The 26566-nt window shown below is 35.2% G+C and overlaps 1 protein-coding gene across 1 annotated transcript in view; it reads left to right on the forward strand.

The window, feature by feature from the left end:
• The first annotated feature begins 305 nt into the window (after positions 1–305).
• RpS27 (ribosomal protein S27) overlaps positions 306–26566 on the forward strand; it is a 44396-nt gene continuing 18135 nt past the window's right edge. Inside the window, exon 1 of the mRNA XM_090412635.1 lies at positions 306–460. Within this exon, the coding sequence (XP_090268761.1) occupies positions 455–460 (6 nt within the window). The 5' untranslated portion in view covers positions 306–454. The remainder of the gene's footprint in view (positions 461–26566) is intronic.

Consider the following 26566-nt stretch of genomic DNA (forward strand, 5'->3'; position numbering starts at 1 on the left):
TATATATGCATTGCTGAATATTGCATAAAATATTGATCAATTGGGTGAATTCATGATAAAAAAATATTGCTCAATATTGTGCAAAATATTGCACATTATGTTGCATGTTTTGTACTTGATAAGTATATTATCCAATTGCGGGAAAGCATGATAAAAATATTGCACAATATTGTGCAAAATATTGCACATTATGCTGCATGTCTTGTACTTGATAAGTATATTATCCAATTGCGGGAAAGCATGATAAAAATATTGCACAATATTGTGCAAATTTTCGCACATAATATTGTATCCCTTATACTTGTTAAGGATAGTTTCAGGCCCTCTGCTGGTAGAAGGCCTTTTCAAGTGTTATCCACCTGTGTGCCTTGCACATCTGCGAACTTCGTGTTTCAGTTGAAGTTAAAGTTGTGCTTAAGTTTTAAGAATTTGTCGTATTTGTATTGCAGTAAATATGCCTGTAAGTATGCAATTTAGATATTATTTGGATTTAGGTCTCTCTTGTTTTCGAAACGTAACAATTGTAATAAAGATATCTTTTGACCGCGTGGCACTTAGGCCTAAAAGAAAAATTTATTGTCCCCCTTTCCCCCCAAGAACGTATTATACTTCAAGATTGTATATTTGTAAAATAGTGGTACATTATTGTTTGTTCCCCCCCCCCCTCCCCTTCGGAATGCGATTTAGCATTGTCATTTGGTTCTTATAAAATAACCATATAAATCGTCAGGCGAGTGCATTCTTCAGGTGGAATTCTTTTTTATCCAAACAGCGTTTGTGTGCATATTACAACCTTAGTATATGCAAAGATCGTCTTGCAATTCACATTTATCTAAAAATAACGTAAAGGTATCATGCAATGATGATGGATGAAATTGTAGAAGAGTAAGAATATGCTCGCCATTTTATAATTGAGATTTTAAGAAAATTGATCCACACAAAGAATGCCTGACAGCTTCCTTAACACCACAGTCTCGAGTGGGAAACTAGTAATCCAGTAAATTCTGTTACTTGCACTTGTGCAAGTAATATGGTTAAGTAATTAAAACACCTGTTGATTTATTTCAGAAAGTAAACCATATTGCACTGTATATAAATGCAGGTCTGTTTCTCAGAAATATCCTCTTGTGAAATTTGGAACAAGCTTTTGTTTCCTTAAACAAAGGAATGGAGAAATTGGAAAAGGAATAAATATTGCATGTTAACAAAATTAGTGTACTTCTACATTTGTCTATGGTAATTTTTTTTGTAAAAAAAAAAAAAATGTTTCTCTTAAATTATTTCCTATATCGTTGATGTACTAATAAAATGGCAGAGGACCAAGTACTGAGCCTGTGGTATGCCATTAATCTCCTTCCTTCTTCTGGGCTCAAGCCTCATAAACTGCTCATTGATATTTATCTATCAACCACCATGTTATTCAAATCACTAGCTTCATTACCATCCCCATTTGCTTTAGAATCCTGTTAAATGCAAGTCCAGTTGTATTACTTAATAACATCTTCCTTTATACAACTCATTAGGCACTTTATTATGAAAAAATGAGCCAGTTACTAAGACAAAATTACCTTTTGACAAATTCATGTTTCCCCTATAAAACATCATATTCCTATTTATCCCCATTGTCCTGAATTCTTATTAACTTTTGTACCATCATAACCACCATTCCTGAGATACTGATTGCTGTTTTCAAAGACCAGATTCTGCGAAGTTCTCTTTTCTAGTTTTCCTTGCAGCCGTCATCTTGGACAATGAATTTTGTGTATGTCCACTGCTCTCTATTTAAAAACTGCTTTCGTCTTGCTTTTGTGCAACTTCCAAAGATGATTCACCAAATAGACAACAGATTTTCCTGGAAAATTCAGTTGTCTGTTTGGTGGGTCATTTTCAACCAAGAAGTTGATGAGCCACCTTCTTTTAAGTAGGAAGTTTGAGTTGGAGTACCTTCAGCAAGCAGTCTCAATCATTGTGGTCCTTCTACCATTCTCTAAGGACAGACTATGCATCCTTAATCTGTTATCTCGCATTCATTCCAAAGTCCTCCCTACTCTCACTATCTGCTTTTGTATTCTTTGAAATTCAGATGATTGTATCTGTGCAATGGACCTACTTTTGAGTTTCTGTTATTCACTTCTTTCACCAATGCAGTGATCTGGTAGGTAGTCGTCAGCCTCAAGGTCCCTTGTCTCTTCCAGTAATACTGCTCAGGGAGTGCACATCATTCCATCTGTGAATCGCACTTTAAACTTTTTCTTGTAGTAGTCACATTAACCCATTCATTTGTCAGCCATTTCAGCCTCTTCAAATCCTGAAAAGCTCATACATGTGCCATACTTTCTAATCTTTTCGCCCCTGTAAACAACTGAATGCCCTTCTCCTTGCAATTCATTAACATCATCATTAAAGACTGAATGCCAAATATACTACTCGTGTTGCAACTTGTCAAATGTCATTGCATATTACTAACATGATCACAATTTTAAAGATTTCTGCTTGCCATCATAAAGAATCTCATTTCGTTTCTGCATATAACTACATAACTCCTTAGCAGTTTTCCAAAATTTTAACTATCGCCAAAGAAACATAAATTAGTTAATAGTTTGTTGATTTCATTGGCATTTATCTACCAGTTGTAATACTTAAACACCTAAACATAGAACAGTCAGTTTGTCAGCATATTCCCCAAACCAAAAATTTGGGCTTGGGGAATATGCTGACAAACTGGGGATTATTTCAGGGATTATCTTAAAATCAACTACATAACTGTAGTACTTTTTTTTTTTCCCCCATTAGAGGTCATCAAATTCTGACGTTAGATCTTTTGTCCATTATGAACAATGTTCAAACACCAAAGCTTGTCTATTAGTAAATTTAGGATGTTCCTGATTTTAAAGATGCAGTTAAATTTTTATATATGTGACTAAGTACAGGCAGCCCTTGGTTTACGCCTCACTTCCGTTCCTGAAAAAACGGGTGTAAAACGAACCCAATTTTAATGGGAGGTACAAAGTTATATTCCACGCAATCAAAATAATATGAACATGAAGTATGTGTAATATTATATTTAAAGCATTGATAATACATACATATATAGTGCAATTGGAAGAACGATAGTACATTGCGCCCTTCAATTGGAAAAAAAAGGCCTAAGTTAGTCTCGTCATGACGGGAGGAATCTTTATATGGACTTTTTTCAATTAACGGCGAGTTAGCCGATCTCATATTGAGGTAGCAAGGGTTTTTCATCCCGCATAGACACATCGGCCCTTCAGAACACATGCAATTTACAGAAAATGCAAACAAAAAATACTAGTTGTGGTGGGCGGTAGATGGCGCTGATGTAGATGATTGGTAGTAGAGGTTCAGTGTAGAGATGGAGAGTTGTACAATAGGTGTCCTCCTGCGATGAGTCTTCGGACTCCTTGGAGGAGTCATGAATAATAATATATTTGTTAAAATAAAATTATTAATAATGAAAACAAAACAAAATTATATACAAAAATATGAAACTTTGAAAAGATATTACATATTGCTATGTTGAAGTTCCTGGTTTCGGATCACCTGCATTTTTTTTGAAAAAAGTATCCAGTGTAACACTGGATATTTTCTTTTTCTTTCTTTAAGGAGTTCAGTGTAAGGTTGAATATATGTGATTACGCTCCTTTTTACGTTCGCATTCCGTTCCCAATCGTGGTTCATTTCACAGAGTTCATCAGTCAATGTCTCTGTGCTTGCAAGGATACACTGTAAATGAGCCATTTTTATATCTCTCAGAGGACCTCCGTTTTCTCCTTTGGATGTTGACTTAATTGTTCAGCTAATTCTTTTAAGTCTTCATTGGAAAGCGGTTTATCATGGCTCTCTAAGACTTCTGTCACATCTTCAGCTGATCATCCAATCCCACCTCTCGCCCAAGCTTGGTACAGTCTTCAATAACATTCTCCTCTTGCTCTAATTCCTCAAAGTCTTGCATAAATGCTGGAAGAAGTTTTCGCCATGCTCCTTTTAAACACTTTGCTGACACTTCGTTCCAAACTGCCTTGATGCTGTTAATGCCCTTCAAAATATCGAATGACCGCCAGTAGTCTTTAATAGTTTTTCCTGAAGTGTCCAAGGGAGTAATAGGCTTTGAAGATAGCTATAATCCACTGATCCATCGGTTGCAAAAGCGATGTTGTGTTTGGGGGCATGTAAACAACCTTGACATCTAATGGTGTTCTTACTTCAACAAGGTTTTGAGGATGTCCAGGGGCATTATCCAAGAGAAGCAATGCCTTTTCTGGCAAATTATTTTCTTTACAGAAGCGAAGCATGGTAGGACAAAAATAATTTGTTTACCAATCTATAAAAACGTCTTCTGTAAGCCAAGCCTTCTTGTTCCATTTCTTTTAGACTGGCAGTATGGCTTTTAGACCCTTGAAGACGTGTAGTGTGTGAATGATACACCAACATTGGTTTAAGCTTCAAAGTTCTGGAGACATTTGCACCCAGCAAAAGTGTGTCTATCTTTTGCAGCTTTAAAACCTGGAGTGGAATGTTCTTCAGAGGAAATGAAGGTGCATGGTGGCAATTTTTTCCAGTAGAGCCTAGTCTCATCAACATTAAAAATGAGATCAGGATAACTTCCTTGTTCTACACAGTCTTGAAATTCTTTAGGAAAAGCAGCTGCTGCCACATCTGCACTTGCCATCTCACCACATAATTTGACACTATGGCACTTACTTCGAGACTTAAATCTCATGAACCAACCTTTGCTTCCTAAAAATGTTTCTTTGCCTCCATCTGTCTTTTTAAGATCCTCCAAAATTGTTTTTGCTTTCTCAGTTATAACAGCCTGCATCAGAGGAATGTTTTTCTGATTCAAGTCAGCCACACATAATGATAATAATTTTTTCATGAAGTTTAGCCCTGCTGTAACTTGTATGTTTTGCATTTAGTACTGCCGTAGATTGTTGCGCAGACTGTTTTATTCTGTCTGCATTTTTCATAATTGTAGTAACAGTCGATGGAGGTAAGTTCATAATTCTACAGACATTAGCATGTGTCTGCCCTTCTTCCATTCTTCGAATCACCTCCATCTTCTTTAGTGTGATTCATTTCCATGCCACCTTAACACCAAATTCTGCTAATTTTTCTGCACTTCTTTTATCAGGCATGGTATGTAATTACGTACTTTATCAATTTAAATACACATGTATGTAAAAAAATAAAAAATAGAACAATTAGATACATTCAACAGTAAAACTAGGTTTGATACATATACGTCGTGGTAGCCTGGTAAACACTCAAACACTAGAGTGCCTGCTAGTGTTGTTTCTCAGTCAGACCACACTATAGTAAGAAAGCACACGCAGGCATCCGGTATTATTGTGAATCTGCGTAGATTGAACCGTTGTATACCGAGGGCTGCCTGTATATCAGTGTTAGCTTTTTCAGTTCCTTGATTTTTAAAGGCTTCTAAAATAACTAATGTTGAGATTGAATCAAATGCTTCTGGTTTAATCCTTTATCCAAGTATGAGCAAACAAAGTTTGCACTTGAAGCATTTTCAGCACTGAGGAACTTGTATATAGAAGCTAATGACCTCACATCACTTGTCTTAGTATCTCATAATGCAAAGCAAATATCCTTGTGGACATGCATAATGCTATGCATTATGGGAGGGGTCACTACCCAAACCAGTTTCGACCTTTATTGAGGTTTCGTCACTGGGAGCCAGATCCAGAAGTGATACTAAGTTTGAAGTAATGCAGAAGTAGCTTCAGCATTACGTTTATATATGCTTCGATATAGCTTATATATGAGTTGCCCAAGTCCTGAAAATACTTTGGGTGCAAACTTTGTTTGCTTACATTGGAATAATGGATTAAACTAAGTATATGATTTGTTGGTGTCTTTAATTTATAGTATAACCAAGTGGATACAACTTGGAAAACTTCCAAGAAGTATCTCTAATCTGGAGTATTTTAATAATAAGGTGTGACACCTTATTTGGCTACTCATGAAAATATAACTCCTGCATTACTTCAACCTTAGTATTACCTCTAGGTCTGGCTCCCACTGATGAGACCTCAATAAAGGTCTGGATAGTGAGCCTTCCTATAATGCATAGTATTATACATGTCTGCAAGGATATGTTCTTTGCATTATGGTATACTAAGGCAAGTGATGTGAAGTCATTATCTTCTATATACAAGTTGCCCCAGTCCTGAAAATACTTCAGGCACAAACTTTGTTTGCTTACATTTGGATAAAGGATTAACCAAGTATATAATTTCTTGGTATCTTTAATTTATGAATCAAATGCCTTTTTAAAATGAATGATTGCCAGACCTAAAGATTTTTGCTATTCCTCTGTTTTTTCAATTGTCTTTTTACATATATATGATCAATGGTGTTATAATTTTTTTCTGAATCATCCTTGTTCTTCAGAATGGCAAAATCTAGTCTGTTTTGTGTATAGTTGAAAGAATGATAGGGCAGTAATTTTTAATATCCTCTCTTATCTCCCTTTTTAAAAACTATAATAAGGATAGCATTGTTCCATCTCTTTGGTGTTCTCTTCTGTTTTAGACAAGATATATAAATTTTAACAGTACACCTATTTTCAGAACTTTGTTGGTAACTCATCCTCACCTGGTGTCTTTCCATTACTTATGCTACCCATTTCATATTGAAGTTCTTTTAAAACATCAGGACATATTTCTTCCATTTCCATTTGAGATATTACAGTTTTGTTTGCATGTTGGTTTGTCTTGGGAATCATCATACAACTTGGCATGAAAGGATTCTGTTCTTTATCTTTTAATCTGTACTCCATTTTCATTTTTAAGGGTATTAATTTATTTTGTCATATGGACAACTTCTCCCTATTTTGTAATTATAATTCTCCCAGTTCTTAAGTTTCTAATTTCTTGTGTTCATCCTTTTTCTTATTGTTTTAGATAGCTCCAAGAATTCTGTTCTACTTCTCATGTCTAGATCACTTTTCATTTCTCTTTATAAAAGGTTTAGGGTTCCATTAGACAGTTAATGAATATGAGAACTCTTACAGAATTGGACAGGATAATATTTATGCAGGCCAGCATGGATTTGTTAAAGGGCACTCTTATTTTAGTAATCTGGTTACTTTTTACAATAGTGTAACACAGTGGATGAGAGTAAGGCATACACTGTAATTTTCTTGGATTTTTCCAAGGCATTTAACAGGGTGAAACATGATAAATTGATTTTTAAGTTGCATCATATGGTGTTGGATATCAGGTTAGTAAATTAAATTGGTGATTGGCCACCCTGAGTTGTATGGGACAGCAATATCAGGGAGTAGGAAGGTTACAAGGGGAGTTCCACAGGGTTCAGTCCTGGGACCATTGCTCTTTATGTTAGTGATATTGTCACAGGACTATAGGGCGATCTTCAGTTTGAAGATGATGTGAAGCTTGGGAGGGTTTATTAGTAATAGTGCTGATGTTTTTGCTCTTCAAGAGGATTTGAATAAGCTGGAAGGGTGGCAAAGACATTGGGATGCTGGTTTAATGCAACTAAATGTAAGGTTTAAAATTTCAGATCCAGAGAAGGGGGTGATTCATACTCACTTGGTGAAGTTATACTGAAAGAAGTGGAGGAAGCAAGGGATCTTGGGGTGATTGTGGATAGAGATTTAAAGTTCTGGGGACATATTGCAAAGGTTGTGAAGACATCCCATAGAATTGTGGCAATGTTGAGGAGAACATTGATCACTACAGTGTGCTGGTCTCATTGTATAAAGCTTTGATCAGACCACATCTGGATTTTTGTGCTCAGATCTGGTCACTGGATTTGAAGGGAATGAACATTGGAGAGGGTGCAGAGATGGATAACAAAAATGTTAGGATTGTACAAATTATGAGGATAGACTGAGGTCATGCGGGTGCAGAATTTGGTGGATAGAAGGAAAAGGGGGCTACAATCGAGATATTTAAGCTTTTGATGGGTTGTTACCGGGAACTTGGTCCAGAATCTATTTCTTATGGCAATGTCAGATTATATTCTTAAGGTTTGGATGATAAATGGAGGAGTGAAGTGGATGAATTATGTAAGAACTTTTGTAAAAGGATGTTATGAAGGGGATACAACAGTGTATCCTCAGTAGTATTAATAACAAGTGTAGTAAAGAAAGAAATTAATGCAGGTAACCCTCGTATAACGCAGATATTAGGTTCATTAGAAATGCCATGTTGTATAAATCGCATTATGCGAGACTCAGATCATATAGAAAAAGTAGGGTTAGGTTCCGAAATCTTCTTTTTAAAATCACATAAATAATAATGACGCATCCAACAAAAAAATATTTTTATTTAATTTGAGTACCGTATTTGCCAGTGCGTAAGATGCACTTTTTTCTTTGAAAATAAGTTGAAAAACATGGTGCATCTTATATGCCAATACTCAGTTTTTTATTACTTTCATTTCTGGAAATTTTCTCTGTTCGGAGTTACGTGTTTCTTTCTTGCTTCCTTGTGGTGTGTGAGAGCATAGCGTTCAGTGCATGTACTGTCATCGATGATCACAGCTATGTTCCTTCGTTTAAACTTTCCAGTTGTTGTTGTGAACAGTGATAAATTTCTGCCGTTAAATTTTCTCTAAATTTCTTGGCGTAAATTATGGCTGAAACACGTCGGCATTGCTACAATATTGCATACAAGCTACGTGTGATAGCGTATGCTAAAAAACATGGAAACAGGGCTGCAGAGAGACATTTCTGGCCACCTCAACTGAGAAAATAAGAAGTTGGCAGAATCAGGAAGAGGATCTAAAAAATCTTTTTTTTCTTAAAAAATGTGTACAAAAAAAGGGTGCATCTTATACACTGCCAAATACAGTAATTCATGTAAATAATGTTCTTTATTTAAGAGTGGCCGAATGTCGTCACCACTGGAAATCTCTTGGACATCATTTGTAAATTCTCATTGCATGCTTTGGCTGGTTTAGTTGTCAGTAATGGGACCTTGCTTACCACTATGCTGCAATTTTTTAAGTCCAATCCTTCTGCTAATTTCTTTAAACTGAATTTTTCATTAACCACCTTCAATGCTTTTTAATCAATTGGAGAATTGATTAATATGTATTAATTATGCATTCCAGGCAGCTTCTACGTCTACTGATTGTCCTTGGATTTTAAGATTTTGCAAAGAAAACAAAACTGCTTTTTAAAGTTTTCGAACCAACCCTTACTAGCACAAAATTCATGCTGAGAACTTTCTTCTGAAGAATCTTGATCAGATGTTTATAAACTTTGAGAGCTTTTTGTTTAATAAGATTTCCATCTAAAAGATTTTCTTTTGAGTGCAATCTTCTATCCAAATCATTAGAGATTTCTCCATTTTTTTCATTAGAATATCGCATACACAAGCAATGCGCTTTGCACTTATCGTTGACCCAGCAATAACACTTTCTCGGATTTTATGTTCATTTTGTTTGATTGTTCGAATTGTTGATTCATTTAAATTCAACGTCCTTGCAACAACTCCTGGTTTTTCTCCATTTTTAACCTATCCAAGATTTTGATTTTTATGAATTTTCTTTTCAATGTTGGTTTTTTTTTCCTTTTGTTGCAATTTTAGTGGCCATTACTATAAAAAAAATTTTTTACATAAAAAACATTACATATTAATTATGTATGTAACTCACCAGAAAATAAATTGCTCGGTTAACACTTATGATTTTTAATGTGCTTTCCTGGCAGAAACAAAGACAGTTTTCAACAATAAACATTTCATATGATAAAGAATTGACATAAATGTGTGCTGAAGGTTATTTCTCCTAATATAAATTTGCAACTTATAACTACATGCATGATCCGGGCAGACACAAATTTAAGGAAGATAAATTTTGATTTTTTTAAGTCGCACAGCGAAAAATATATATGAAAAGATAAAGAATTACTGCAATTTGTAAACCTTTTTTTTTTTTATCGAACCCACGTATAAGTACCACGTTTAACAAGGGTTGCTACAATTTGTAGGCCACGTTATACGAGGGTTACTTGTATTTGAAAAGAGAAGATTAAGCAGTAATGCAAAACCTTAGAGAATTCTATAGTTAGGTTGCTAGTAGAAGACTGACTTTAGTTGCTGGAAATAACATGTCACATCTGCAGAAGATATAGTGGAAGTGTTCGTTATTGAGAGGAGCCTATTGAATGCTGGCTGAGTGGTTAGCATACCCACTCTCCAATCAACAGGCCGTGTTTCATATCCTGCCATGGGCATGGATGTTTGTGATTGTCTTTAGGTCGAAGATAAATGTCATCACCTGGTGTCAGACCACTGCCCTGCTTAATAGAGGCCTGAAGTGGCTTGGAAAAGTTCCATATTTGGTTTCTAGAGCAGAGTTTCCAGACTATGTAAAAAAAAAAAATGATAAATGAAAAATACAAAAATATTTAAAAATTGATAAAAATATTTAAAAAAATCCTTAGCCCACCCACAGTACAACATGTACTATAGGTTTACAAAATATCCTTTCATATGTGGGACCAACATAAAAAAAAAATAGATACTGGGGAATTGTTATATAGGACAAAGGTCGTGTGAGTAAAGAAGTGAAAAGGAGATCTTTTGCTTTGGTGGGTAATGAACGAGTGAATGCATTACCAAGAATGAGTGGTGAGTGCTCCATGAAAACTTACAAGTAGTACTATCTTAAGCTATTTGTGTAAAACAAAATAAATTTTTTTTTTTTTTTTTTCAAGTGACTCATACCCACAAAAGGTTTTGCAAATATAGTAAATAAATGTTTAACACTTTCATTGCCAAGCTGAAAATTGGAATTTCGTGTGGTGGCCAAATTTTTTTATTTAGTTACTGACGTCCACGCAATAACGTGTGATCGGCCGTTTGGTGAGAACTCGCATCGTGCAATATCGCGTGATTGGCAATGAACGTGTTAACCTATGGTACAAATATAGTATAGGTGTACTAAGGAAATATATATCCTTTCAATATACTATTTATAGCATTCATCAATACTATCAATTGGGGGTGGTCCAGTACATGATTTCATGACTGCTTTCATCTGTTTGGTTTCTGATTATGTAGTCAGCGTTCCACATTTCAATCTTATAAAGTATACCTTACTGCTATTACTTGGTCTTCCTTTGGCATTTTTTACTTTACACACTTGTGAATTTTTTTATTTCATTCTCATTCAGTGCACTTAGTTGAAGTTTTCTAGCAAACCCTGAATAAGCAATTTTTTTCAGCTTTTATCGGCCACCATCCATATGGATTTGTTTTAATTTATATGTATGTCTCTATGAGTAACTTTTGTGTGAACACGTTGCTTCCTAGCTTAATTTATTTTTGTTACCTAAAAGATAACCCTCAACCCATGTTGCTGTTTTCGATCAACTTAAACCATGTCAGTGTGACTTTTGTGTTTCTAGGCTTATTAAATGTTTTTATTGAATAATTAAGCTGGTGTTCACAGAGCACATTGTTAATACATTCCAAAACATGGTACAATCAATAACAATAGCAAAGAAATTATTTAAATAATTGTTTAAACAAGTGTTGGAAAAGTGCAAAAAAAAAGGCTGAAAAATTTTAAAAATTCATATCTCTGCTTGTAATAGACCAAAACCCTTGTTTTTTCTTTAAGTTTTGTAGGTAAATGTATGTACATTAACGCAAAATTAATGAAAATCGTATCTTTAAATTATAATTATTTTTGCGATTGAATGCTGCTGTCGTAAAAAAGGTGAAAAAAGATATAAATGTGTGCTTTCTTTTATTTACATGATTTATTTAATGAAAATATTCAAAATGTACCATTTGCGTTACTCGTAACAGATCGAATGTTTTGATTAGTATGAAAAACAATAATGTTCAAAATATATCCGTTATAAGCAAGCTCCGTGCGTCTAATGGACAGCGAATAATTAACACATCTCCTGATGGAGACGGAAAATGCATTCAAATATCCGATGATCGACGACCACTTGTGACCGTTTCTACCTCGAATATAAGGTGTTTGCCCCCACAGTTGGAGAAACTGGGTGCTCGAAGTTCTGCATTGGTGAAAAAATTATTACCTCCTTCTTCTGTTTCTAAGTGTTCATTTTCTTCTTTGGACCTTTGCTCTTGACGTAATTAATGGGCTCATGTTCGCGGAGAGAATAAACAATTTCATTTGAATTGCGAAGAGTCATTTTTGGAGCTAAAAATTTCGAAAAATTTGCGTTTCTCAAAAACGTTTTTTTTTTTTTGGCTAAAACTTGTGAAAATTTTTTTAACACTTGCCTCTTAGTAATTTCTGCACAAAAATATCGCCAGACACAGTAAAAAAATGAAAACGAGCACAAACTCAATATTTCATTTGACACCCGTTGTTCATGTCAGTGGGACTTTTTTTTGTTCTTCAGCAACTTCGAGGCCTCTTTTACACCTGAAAGGACAAACCGAAACTGATTACCAGCCTACAGTGTAGTGCTCCACCTAAAGTTTTTACTGCTATTACAGATGGTGCTACCTGTCCCGAAAACTATTGGTTGTAATACCTTTTAGGTATTACAACCAATAGTTTTTGGCTGGACAAAAGTCCCATTGACATGTGCTGAAGGCTAATAATAACAGCACTCTAGCTTTGATGTTGTAAGGGGTTTTTTCCAGCTTGTTTCTTTGTGTATATTCCAGATAATGACTTTATGTGAAAGTTGAAACGTTGAGTGATAATTTTGGTTTAATATTAATCTGAAGTTTTATTCTAACACAGTAGTTGTTTCTATAATTTTTACTGTATACCATTTCAGAGATGACATGTATTTCTTCTTGTTACTTCTTTTCTGCTTATCCACCAAACCATTCCTTTAACCTCTCTCTCTCTCTCTCTCTCTATCCATCCCCAACATTCCAGTGTCCTGACCTTGATCGCTCATCTGTAGATCTTTTCTGGTGTTTGTGCTGCACAATGCCTCATCCCTTCATTATACTTATTATTATACAATTTCAATGTAGGTTCTTGATTTAAAAAAACAAAAAACATATTCCATCTTTACTAAACTTGCAATTTCCCTCTTAACTTCAGTCTACTCTCAACCTTCCTCCCATCTCGAATTTAGTGCAGTGCTGGATGGTAAATGCCAGTTCATTGGGGAAACACTAACAGAAATATGCATAGAAAAGGACTGAAGATACAGTGAGTCTGAGAGATGGGAAGGGATATCAGTTTGTCAGATTTTTCTCTCAATAAGCAAAGAAGATAGATTAATAAGACAACTTATTTGTATAACACATTCTTAACAGTGGATTTGATCTTTAACTGACAAAAAATGAGTTTCTTTTAAATTTAATTCTCGTGGAAAGGCTTAGATGTTGGTTATGCATTATGACTATATTATTTCAGGAAATTACAACATACTAGGATATACATTAAATAAATTTTAATATATTTCTAAATTTAGATGAAAATCAAAATATTTAGTTATTGCACCATTATTCTTCATAATCATATTGTGCATAGTGTTTGTATCTAATTGATGCTGACAGTATACTTTTTCATGCCAGGTTTTTAGTAAACTAATATGATTGCCTTAGCAGCCAGCCTTTGTAACTTGGAGTTAAACATAGATAAATTGGTGTTTTGACTACTTGGCAGCAGGCCATAAAATTGTTTACACCAGAATAATCATGGACTGTGCTACTGCTTGTTAGAAAGTAGCAGTAGCATTTGATTTTTTTTAATGCAGTTTGATTTGGAAATTAAAAAATTGAAATTATTTTACATTAAAATAATTATAAATTTTGAAAAATTAAGTGAAAAATTCAGCCTTCTCAAAAGTGATTAGGGTTATTGTGTGAATTTTTAAAAAAAAAAAAAACATTACTTTCCATATTACTGTAAAACATGAATCTTTTATAGAGAATTTTAAATTCTCTAATTCGAATTATATCAGTAAGGATTTAATTCTACTGTGGTATTTTAATATTATCATGACAGATTAATGACTTATTACCATAAACGGCAATTAGTATTTCAGTTTTTCTTTTTTTTTTTCCCTGAAATATTTGCTAGCAGTGATTTATCTCAGGGCTTTGAACTTTTAAGTTTTCTATTTACATAGAGAAACTTTTAACTTATATTTTTTTTGTTTGTTTATAGTTAATAGTCTGGTTTGTTAGAGTAATGATGTTATAAAATGCAATTGATTAACGATATACAAAATGAATTATTTGTAATGCATGGAATTAGAACACATTATCTAATTTTTGATATTCATCATCATCATCAAATTCCTGCCATGTACCCTCAAGGGGTGTACAGGATATGACAGTACTGCATGAAAAATTTACTTCATTACTAACTTCCTATCTACAATTTTCCTCCAAATCAGTCTGTTACTTGTCAAACGTGTGGACAGACTTATGTGTTCGTCGAACATGTTGTTTATTATTTTAACGGTATAATAGAACACAGAAACTAAGTAAATAATTAATTTATTGACTTGATGCTGATATTTCGCTGGTATTATAACCAGCATCTTCAGAGCACAAAAACACTGTTTGTCACAATACGCGAGACTAAAACAACATGGTGTACTTAACCAAAATTGTAGCAGCAACACAAAGACTAGAGTCCTGATTTTGGCGCCCTCTATCTGAAAAAAAAAAAAAAAAAAAAAAAAAAAAAAAAAAAAACGCTATCATATATTACTAGAGTCCTAGAAAAGTGCTAGTTTTTTCTTAATATGACTGTCTCCCAGATCTTCGGCAAGTTAATACAGCCATATTTGTTGAGATTTGGAGTGTGTTTTAGGGCTTCTGTCGCCTCTAAGAACAATCTCTCTGATTTATATGGGTTTCTGTGTAGAAACCCATATAAATCAGAGAGATTGTTCTTAGAGGCGACAGAAGCCCTAAAACACACTCCAAATCTCAACAAATATGGCTGTATTAACTTGCCGAAGATCTGGGAGACAGTCATATTAAGAAAAAACTAGCACTTTTCTAGGACTCTAGTAATATATGATAGCGTTTTTTTTTTTTTTTTTTTTTTTTTTTCAGATAGAGGGCGCCAAAATCAGGACTCTAGTCTTTGTGTTGCTGCTACAATTTTGGTTAAGTACACCATGTTGTTTTAGTCTCGCGTATTGTGACAAACAGTGTTTTTGTGCTCTGAAGATGCTGGTTATAATACCAGCGAAATATCAGCATCAAGTCAATAAATTAATTATTTACTTAGTCTCTGTGTTCTATTATACCGTTAAAATAATAAACAACATGTTACTTGTCAAGACTCCAACATTATCAGATCTTATATTTCTATCGTCTAAGGCACTTTGTACCGTATCGATCCACCTATATCTTGGTCTTCCTCTGGGTCGTTTTCCTGCCAACCTGGCAGAGAACACTTGTTTTGCTAATCTTTCCTCTCCCATTCTATTTAAGTGACCATACCACCTGAGATTAGCTCTGCTAACGCATTCCTGGATGCTGACAATGTCAAGTTCTTTCCTAATACCCTCATTTTTAATATGATATTGCCATTGATGCCATCTGTTCACGCCTCTAATCTTTCTCAGGACTCTCATATCTGCGGTCTCTAGTCTTTGGTCAAGTGTTTTACTTCTGACCCAGCTCTCAGATCCATAAGTTAAAACTGGTTTGAACACTGTCTTGTATACAGCTAATTTAGTGTTCCGACTAATTTCTCTCTTATTCTATATGAATTTATTCAATTGGCTTCCCACCATACCAGATTTGCTGATTCTGTTGTTTATTTCTATATTTAATTTACTATCTTCAGTAAAAATCGTGCCTAAGTAACTGAAATGTTTTACTTGTTCCACAGGTTCTCCATTCACAACACAGTTGACATTTTCAATGATTCTGCCTATTTTCATTGTCTTTGTCTTTTTATTGCTGACCTTCATACCACATCTATTACAACAGCTATTCAATTTAGTCAGAGAATCTTGCAGACTGGTAGCGGATTTATTTAGAAGTATAACATCATCCGCATAAAGCAAAGAGCTGATATTAACATCTCCAATTTTGATATCAGGTTTAATACCGCTTTCCTTCATAATGTGATCCATATATATAATGAATTACAGAGGGGATAATGTACATCCTTGTCTCACACAAGATTTAACATTAAACCATCTTCCTGTACTTCCTTCAATTCTAACTGCTGACTTACAACTCAAATAAAGACTAAGTATTGCTTGATATAATGCCCCATTGACACCATATAACTGCAGTGTATTGAATAGCTTCTCTCTTGGCACCTTGTCAAATGCATTTTCCAAATCGACAAAACTTAAATACAGATCTTTGTTATATTTCCATGCTTTCTCGACTATTTGTCGTAAAGTGAAAATCTGATCCTGACAGCCTCTATTTGATCTGAATCCAGCTTGTTCTTCACCAAGCTTTTCTTCCACAATTCTTCTCAACCGTTTCTCTAGTATACTTGCATAGATCTTGCCAGGAACACTCAGTAGGGAAATACCTCTGTAATTCTCACATTCAGTTTTATTTCCCTTTTTATATATGGGTACTATAAGAGCTCTACTTCAATCATCGGGAATTCGTCCCTCAGTCCAGGCTTTCTGAACTATGCAGTGCAGCCACTGTAAGACTTTTATACCACCATACTTCAGCATTTCTGGTCGAATATCATCTACTCCTGCTGCCTTTCCACATTTCAAGCATTTGATGGTTTTTTCTACTTCAAGTATGGATATGTATTCCTGACTGCATGCCTGGCTCAGTGTTTTTTACCACTGTGCTGTCATCACTGCTTGTTTCATTTAGCAGTTTTTCAAAGTAATTACTCCATACTTCAAGGATATCTTTTTCTCCTGTTTTCATGTCACCTTTATCATCTCTAACTCCTTTTACAGCACTCTTTCCTCCATTCCTAAGCTTCTTCAACAACCTCCAGAATATTTTGCCACCTTCTTGATATTTATTTTCTATATTCTTGCCAAAGTCCTCCCATGACTTTTGTTTAGCTAGTTTTACACAGTGTTTCGCTTTCTTACATTTGTCTCTGTATTCTCTAAGAGCACAATCTGACTTATTTGCCAGGAACTTTTGATATGCTTTCTTCTTTTCCTTCACTGCCTCTTTAACTTCCTGTGTCCACCAGGGAGTTCTGATTTTTTTATCCTTGCACACAACCTCACCACATGCTAGATTCTGCTAGAGAGGCAATCAATGTTTTCTTCAGATTTTGCCACTGAATCTCCAAGGTTTGATTCCTGTACTCAAACTCTTTCATTTTCTTTTCAATAATCTTTCTGTATTTTACTCTACAGTTCACATCTTAGAGCTGCTCAACTTTTATTCACTTTAAAACTTTCTTACATGTTATTCTTTTCAATATGAAATTCAATTTTATCCTGCTCAAGAGTAAATAGTGATCACTTCCAATTTCAAATCCTCTGTACACTGGTATCCTGCACCAGGGAGAAAACATCACTATCAACAATAACATAGCCAATGAGACTTTTCTTATTCCTAGCCTCTTCTCTCCATGTGAATTTGTGCACATTTTTATGTTGGAACATGGTGTTAGTAATAACCAGTCCATGTCCTGAGCAGAAATCCAACAGATATTTGCCATTATTGTTAGCTTTGCTCTTTTCTCCAAATTTTCCCAAGATATTTTTATGTTTCACAATCATTTCCTACTCTGCTATTTAGATCCCCAACAAGGACCAACTTTTCCTTTTTCATTGTGTCAGTTGCTTTTTCTAAAGCGTCAAATTCCTCCACTTCTACCTTAGTAGAACTTCTGTGGGATCATAAGCACAAATAAGTCTCATTGTTCAATCCCCCCATTCTGATATTAGCCCACATCACTCTAATTGAGACTGCCTGCCATTCAAGAAGATTAGCCTCATATTTTGTGTTGAATACTATGGCCACTCCTTCTTTTCGTTGATTGTCATTGCCTGAATATAACATTTTGTATTTATTGCTCAGAAAGATCTCACCTGTTTTGGTCTTTTTTGTTTCAGTCACCCCTATTATGTCGATCTGGTACTTATCTAATTCCTCAGTTAGCTCCATTTCTTTGCCATTCAGGCTTCTTACGTTGATAGTACCGATCTTTAACTCTGGTGATGTTGAGTTGGGGGTTTGTTTTCAGATTTGTTCCAGTAGCTGACTTTTCGCTGTTCACCCTGGTTCCCTGGCGAAAACAACGTGGGCCTTGTTTAACCGGGCGACGCCCCAGCCAGCATGAAATTTTGTCATGTTGTACCATCATTTTTTATTTTGGTTTAACCAATAAGAATACAATTTGGTCGGCTAAATCCCAAATTGCCAGCCCATCCTCATTCGTTCAGTATCAAAGTAGATACCCAACAGGGTGCACCACGAGAAGGTGAGGATTGGACATTAGGTCAGAAGCCCTGGTCGGTTCTCCGCATTCCTTTAAAGACTATGTGGAGGTCTCCTCTCAGTTATACAGCTTTGACCCTTAATCACTCCATTTTTGAACTTCTAGTTAATGTATTAAATTTATTTCCAGGATACTGTTGCTGTGTAATTAACCCAGCTATTCAAAATATACTGAATTATTAAGCCCTGTTTATCTGCATGCACATTTCTAATAATCATTCACTTTATTTGCAACGAGCTACTTGCATATTTTTCTTTTTTTCTCATTTCTATATTCTGGCCATCATGTCATTAATTGTTTTGCATCATTCTAATATAATTTCAAGATACATGCATATTCAGATAAAGGATTAAACCAAGTATATAATTTCTTGGTATCTTTAATTTATTCAAATTCAGAATAAAGGTTTTAACCTATTTGGTCACCAAAGGTATTGATATACCGGTAAATAGTGGCATCTTTTCTGTTATATTTGTGTATTCTACACGTATTTGCAATATTAATTTAATTTTTAGTAATTACATATAAAATATATTATACAGTATGACTTCATCATTGTCAAATTCCTGACATGTACCCTCAAAGGATGTACAGGATATTATATTACTACATGAAGAACATCATTACTAACTTCCTATCAAAAATTTTCCTTCAAATCAATCTGTTATCTGTCAAGACTCCAACATTATCAGATGTATATCTGATAATGTTGATAATGACTTCATAGTCATTATATGTCTTCATAGACATATAACTATGAAGACATATGTCTTCTAAGACTTCACTGTATCAAGCCACCATCTTCCTTTTTCTTGCCAACCTGGCAGAGAATATTTGTTTTGCTAATCTTTCCTCTTCCATTCTTTTTAACTGACCATACCACCTGAGATTAGCTCTGCTAACACATTCCTGGATGCCAACAATGTCAAGTTCTTTTTTAATATCCTTGTTTTTAATATGATATTGCCATTATTCATATCAAAAACCTAGTCTTTAGTCGAATGTTTCATTTCTAACCCAGCTCTCAGATCCATGAGTTAAAATTGGTTTGAACACTGTCTTTTATACCAATAATTTAATGTTTTGCCTAATTTCTCTCTTATTCCCTATGAATTTATTCAGTGACTTCCTATCATACCAGCTTTGATTCTGTTGTCTATTTTCATATTTAATTTACCATCTTCACTAAAAATTGTGCCTAAGTAGCTGGAATGTTTTACTCGTTCTATAGGTTCTCCATTCACAATACAGTTGATATTTTCAATGTTTCTGCTTTTTTTCATTGTTTTTATTTGTTATTGCTGATTTTTATACCAAATCTATTACCACAGTTATTCAATTTAGTGAGGACATCTTGCAGACTTACACTGAATTTATTTAAAATATAACATTATCTGCATAAAGTAAAGAGCAGAGATTAACATCTCCAATTTTGGTTTAATACTGCTTTCTATCATAATGTGATCCATATAGATAATGAATAACAGATGGGGATAATGTACATCCTTGTCTGATACCAGATTTAACATCAAACCATCTTCCTGTATTTCAATTCTAACTGCTGACACCTCAAATAAAAACTAAGTATTGCTTCATATAATGCCCCATTGACACCATCTAAAATAATATTGTAATAAATTTAGTTTAATCCTTTATCCAAGTGTGGGCAAACAAAGTTTGCGCCTGAAAGTATCTTCAAGACTGGGGTAAGGTGGGCAACATGGACCTAATTTGCACCTTATTTCATTGTGTTTTATCCTCATGATTACACCTAATTTCATTGCTATCTTTTAATGTTTTGGACCGAGCAACTCATTGCAAAGGTGAAGCAAGCTAACATCACTCTTATCTCAGTATCTCCCATAATGCAAAACACATCTCCTTGCGGATATGTATAATGTTATGCATTAAGGGAAAGGCCACTACCGAGATTAGTTTCGACCTTTATTGAGGTCTCTTCAGTGGGAGCCAGGCCCGAGTGGAGATACCAGGCAGCATTAGCAAGGTCATCTCTACCTATAGGAGTTGCCAAACGGTGTGCCACCTTTTTATTAAATTACTCTGGATTTAGAGAAAGATGTTGAAAGTTTATTTTTCACTTGGTTAGACTATAATAAATTTAGTTTAATCCTTTATCCAAGTGTGAGCAAACAAAGTTTGCACCTGAAAGTATCTTCAGCCCCTTGGTACTTCGGTGGTCTGCACCTGCCACCCTTATTGGTCATTGCGTTCAGACAGGAACCCCCCCGAACTGTTGACCCTGGAGGTTGCAGTTGCCCCAGGTCATTTGTTAAAACTTTAGTCCGTGTGGAATTACTGGGACGGAAGTTTCTTTAGACATAATTAATCTTACACTTATTTTTCTGTTCTTTTACAAAATCCTTTGAGGGGACAATATTCAGTAATATACAAAAAATATTATTTTCAAATTAAAAATATGAAAATTTCTCTATTTACCCAAAAGTATTTTTAGCGATTTTTGCTTACCATTAAAATCGGTATACGAGAGGTTTTTGAATAAAGTTCCTTGAATACACGATTTTTCATAGGTTTTCTTCCCCCCCCCCAAAAAAAATTTCTTTAATAAAATTTTTTCAACTTCCTGCAATTTTTTGGAGAGAATTTGACCACCAACTTGTTTTCTTCCTTCTTTTGTATATCTCTCTCTCTCTCTCTCGGACCTAATTTGCACCTTATTTCATTGTGTTTTATCCTCATGATTATACCTAATTTCATTGCTATCTTTTAATGTTTTGGACCTACTTAATTCCCCATTTTTATTCATAAAACTTGCACAATCTGTTAGTAAGTGTGTGCCTTTTGTAGCAATTGCTAAATTCCAACAAACCAAACCACTTTTCTAAGCATAAAAAGAATACAGAGGAAGTTTGCATAATCAAACTGCCGCTGAGGTTGTATATTAACTTCATGTTTTCTGTGCTTGTTCCGTCTCGGTCTGTTATAGGAACTTCTAGATCTATTAATTATCTCAATGTTGTTTGCCCCCGATTGTTCTCGGGCAGTCCTCCTCTAAATTTTCTTCTGTAACACCTTGGTCATTTACTAATTTTACGCTTGATATTTGGTAAGTCTCAGATTGATTGTTCACTTCTGAAGTTTCAGAATCAATGTGGTTATCTTGAGACACTTCATTAAGTTGGCGGGACATTCCCTTTTTTCTGCATTCTTTCTTCACGAGATCTCTCGTTTCTATTTCTACCATTAAATTTTTCGTTCCCTCTACCAAACCGTTTATTTCCCATTAGGATTATCTCATTTCTAGAGAAGTTGCAAGAGAACTTGTGCCTCTCTAGAAAGTTAGTTCCTAAAATTATCTGAATGTGTGGACGAGATGTCCTAGGGAGGACCAACAACTCCTGCCAAACACACACATTAAACTCAGGTAAGTGTAATATTACTTTAACCCTTTTGGTTGCACCAACTTTAGATGTTGATAACCCCAATAATCTGATCGGTCTCTTTAGATTAGAAATGCCTCGCCACGGAATTTTATTTCTTGAAAATAATCTTTCGTTATGACAGAAGCCTGGGAACCAGTATCTAACAATACATCACAATGCGATCCTTGAATCTTACCCTTAATTATCATCTTTGACCTTTCTTGTTCATGATTCCATTGTCCTCTCCTCCATGGTTTACCTTCATAATTATGAGGGGTGTGTCCAAACCTTGACTCCTATCTATTATTTCTATTGGAGAGTCTCTTGTTACTAAAACAGTTGCGAGCTGTGTGCCCAACCTTACTGCAACTAAAACATCTGGGATGCTCCCTTCTGTCTCCTTGTTCATTATTTCTCTCCGAGTTAGAGATACTTCGGAGGTCCTTGCTGGCACTGCTGCCAACTTCTGCATTACAGCATCAAGACAGTCCATCATCAGCTCTTGTAGTCTTTTGACTTCTTATTGTATTATTTCATTAGTCCTCTCTGTTTGAGGTATAGTTGATTCCGAGGATTTTACTGTTACTGCTGCCAGCTGATTCAGTACAGCATCAAGACGGTCCATGAAGGGCTGTTGTACTTGTTCAACTTCTTAGAATGTACTTCCTCTAAGTTAGTTAGCCCTGCTTCTTTTGTGATGTTTCTATTGTCAGTCACTTTATTAATGTTGACTGATCTTTAGTCCTTCCCTCACATGTGCTAAATTCCTTCTCAGTTTTATTCTCGCTAGCAGAATTATTTGCCTCTTTAATTACGTTAATATAGCTGTTAGTAGATGCACGACGAATGTCTCCGAGTATCTGTTCCTTCTCTTTCACAGCAAGGAAACATTCCTCAAGATTCGTGATTTTTTTTCTTATAGGTGGTCTCCTTCAAATCTTGTTTTACCCTTAGCCTAAATTGATGAAAAACTGCCCAGTTGAGGTGAGCATCTCATTAGACAATTGCCAACAGTCTGAGCATCTCTAATGAGATACTCAGACTGTTAGCAATTGTCAATAACTTATTATAGAACTCAGTCACATTCTCCTTTTCTTTTTGAGCACATCTCTGCAATTTCCATATATCAGGGCCCAAACTTCTTAACTTGGAGAACTGGGAAATTAATATCTCTTTAAACTTGGAGTAGTCCAAAGTATCTTTCAAAATAGGGGAAGAATATAGAAAGTTTTTTGCCTTTCCTACAAGATAAGTTGGAAGTCTGTCCATCTACCAACCTTCCTCAATTCCTCTACGAAGCTGAAAAAAAAGCTAATACGTTGTCAGTTTCCTCTCCAGAAAATTGTAGAATAACTTGTTGAGGATTAATAGTTCTGAAAAAGTCAGCGTCATCCATTTCTGTACTAATAGGTTTTTCTGTATTTAACAGATCCCAAGAACCAAGATGAAACGTGTTCAGTTAAGTGGTGTACAAAAGTGAAAACTGACTCACACTTGTGGATTAATTTTCAAATTTTACACTCTGCCGGATTCTAGTCCAAAACTCGCTCACTTTAATTCACAATTTTGACCAATTCATTGCGTGAATTAAATCCTGTTGGCTGTGCCATTGTTAAAATCTTAATTTTATCAAATCTCAATTATATCTTGTCTTCTGCGCCTTTTGTAAAAAAACTAGTTGTCATTTAAAGCTTATCTTCTTGACCCTTATTATACTTCTGATTTATGGCTGCAAATAATAAAGCTGATGTGTGCAAAACTTACAGAACAAAGAAATCGCCTCAGGCTGGAGCCAATCTCTTTGTCTGACCTACTGGTGTTTATTCTCAACTGAATTTGGAAAATTTATTTAGTTTCTAGCTACATCACCAAATTCGTGGATAGAATTTGAATCTCCCTCCAAAAGAATGACACACAGTAAAACACACGGAACTTCTCTCTCTTAATTCTAATTAAATCTAGCATGATTTAATTAAAATCTTAATTCTAATTAAATCAATGACCTTGGGGTTCGCTTATGTCATCGCCTCTTGGAACTTCAGTGGTCTGCACCCGCCACCCTTCTCGATCGTTGCATTCAGATGGGAACCCCCTCCCTCCCCGCACACTGTTGACCCTCGAGGTTGCAGTTGCCCCAGGTCATTTGTTATCCTTAATCCATCTGGAATTACCAGTGACTAAGAGGTTTCTTTAGACACACAGTTAATCTTACACTTTTCTGTTCTTTTTAAAAAGGTGACAATATTCAATAATATACAAAAAATATTATTTCCAAATTAAAAATATGAAAATTTCTCTATTTTCCCTCAAGTATTTTTAGTGAATTTTGCTTACTAGTAAAATCGGTATACGAGGTTTTTGAATAAAGTTCCTTGAATACATGATTTTACAATATGCGCGCGCGCACACACGCACACATTCAGTGGACAAAACATTAGAGATACCTATCTTAATAGCATGTCAGTTCTCCTGTAGCATGGGGGCTACTGGATGGTCCCAAACTCAGGTGAATTGTTCCTCAAGCCATACCTGGGTGGTTGAGGCCTGATGGGAGGCACATTGTACTGCTGAATCAGACCATTAGTTGCAGGATGTGTAAGGGCTTTTAAAATGTGTAGGTGATTAGCCATCACATTCTGTTAGCTCACAGTTTTTGATGATCTCTCCAGATCCTCAAAGCTCCCCAAATCATCACAGAGCCAGCCTGGCACTATGAGGCCATGGCCTCATGCTGTTGACACCACACCCACACCCTTATGTCAGCTCAGTACAACTGATGATGGGATTCATCAGACCACACAGCTCTGGTTCACTCTGCAGAAATCCAGTTTTGATGGTTCTGACACCAGACGAGTCACAGTGTCTGATAACAAACTATCAACAGTTTGTCATCAGTGGTACACGATTAGGGCATCAGCTCTCGTAGCCCAGGGTATGCCGTACCATTTGCTCACTGATGCTGCTTGGACCTCTGACATTGAAACTGGATGTTATTTGTGCCCATACTACATATTGCAGTATGGGCCTGAACAGTGTGATGCGTGGTTAGCTACCACTTGCTTGCGGAGTGCTGATATGTCCATTGATGGCATACTCACAGTAAACTCTTCTTACAGTTGTCCTCGAGAACCCTATGGTTCTTACCACGTGGGCGATAGAATGACCCATCTGTCTTATGCATATAATATGTCCACAATCAAAGTTGCTAAGATTGCCACGTATACCCACGTTTGTTGATTGCTATACACTTGGTGAATTCACAATGTCTGCCTATTTATCATCTGCATTTGGTTTGGGTATGTTTCACTCTGCATGTTAATGCCAGTGGTGTCAACTTCCCAACATCCTTATCTCTAATGTTTTGTCCGTTGTACAAAGTGTACAAAGACAAGCTGTATTACATTTCAAATAGTAAGTCAAAGTGACAAGATTTGAATAACAGTTATTCTAATCTGACTTCTAGTTAAAAAAAAAAAAAAAAAAAAAAATGAAAGAAATTACAAATTAAAGATTACAAAATTACAAGTTCTAGATTACCACAGTCCTAATTTAATTTATAATGAACTCTTAGAACAAAAGGTTATGTAGGTTGAATATGTGCCATCCATATTCTTGGCATTTTTAGACCACCATTACTGTTCAGATTAAGGTGGTTGATAAGAATTTGACAGGCCTCTTTAAATTTACACTTGTATTACATTTTGGTATGATGTAATGAACAGGTGCGTTTCCAGTCAGTTCTATGTAGAGTATTCAGGACATGAATCAGAAAGGCCAGATTTACCATTGATATTAAATTTAATGTCGTTTATGTTCCTTTTTTTCGAATAAGAAATGTGCGTCCTGTATTACTCATATGAGGCAAATTACAGGTGCATTGAATACAGCATACTCCAGGTTGGGCCACTGGAGGAAGTGGATCCTTGGAAGAGTTGAATAAGTTATTTAATTTTGCAGGGAGGGTTAAAAGGTGGCATTAGATTGTATTTCTGCAGTATTCTGTTTATTTTATTTGATATCCCTTTAATGTATGGAATGACTACAATTGTATTGTAATCTAGTGTATTTTTATTACTGAGTGGAGTCTTGTGAAGAATTTTGTTACAGTATTTTTGCTGTAGCCATTTTTAAGAAGGTATTGCTGATAACTTGGGAGAAATCTTATGCTTCTTTCAATATGGTATATAAAATCCAATTTGTTAACTGGCCTGGGTGTCACAGCAAAGTTTAGGCCTTTATTAAGTAGCAAGAGTTCATTACTATTCAAGGTGTTGTTAGAAAGGATAATCACTAAGTTTTAGTTTATTTGTTTCAAGGTATGTTTAATTGAGTTGTCAGTAATCCTCTCAAGAACAATCCAAATATCTTGTCATCCTGGTTGGCCAAGTGGTTAGTGTACCCACTCTCCAACAACAGGCTCTGGGTTCGAAACCTGCCATGAAAGCATGGATGTTTAGGTGGGAAATAAATTTTATTGGCTGGTGTGAGAGCACCCTGTTTATTTGGAAGCCTGAAGTAGCTTGAAATAGTTCCATGATTGGTCTCTAAGCAGAGTTTCCAGACTACATAAAAAATTAAAAAAATATTCCTGAAGAGTTCCAATTTTAAATTTAGAATCTAATTTTGAGGAAATGCTAAGTTTCTGCAAGTAGATTCCAAGATAGCAGATTCTGCTCTCTTGCTTTCTCTATATGGTTATAAATTCTTAGTGCTTTTGCTGAAGTGAATTTCCTTCTTAGTTTTTTTTTTTTATTACATCACAACAAAATGTG

The sequence above is a fragment of the Typopeltis vanoorti genome, chromosome 23 (assembly GCF_054136105.1).
Source record: "Typopeltis vanoorti isolate ZY-2024b chromosome 23, IOZ_Tvanoo_1.0, whole genome shotgun sequence".
NCBI lineage: Eukaryota > Metazoa > Arthropoda > Arachnida > Uropygi > Thelyphonidae > Typopeltis > Typopeltis vanoorti.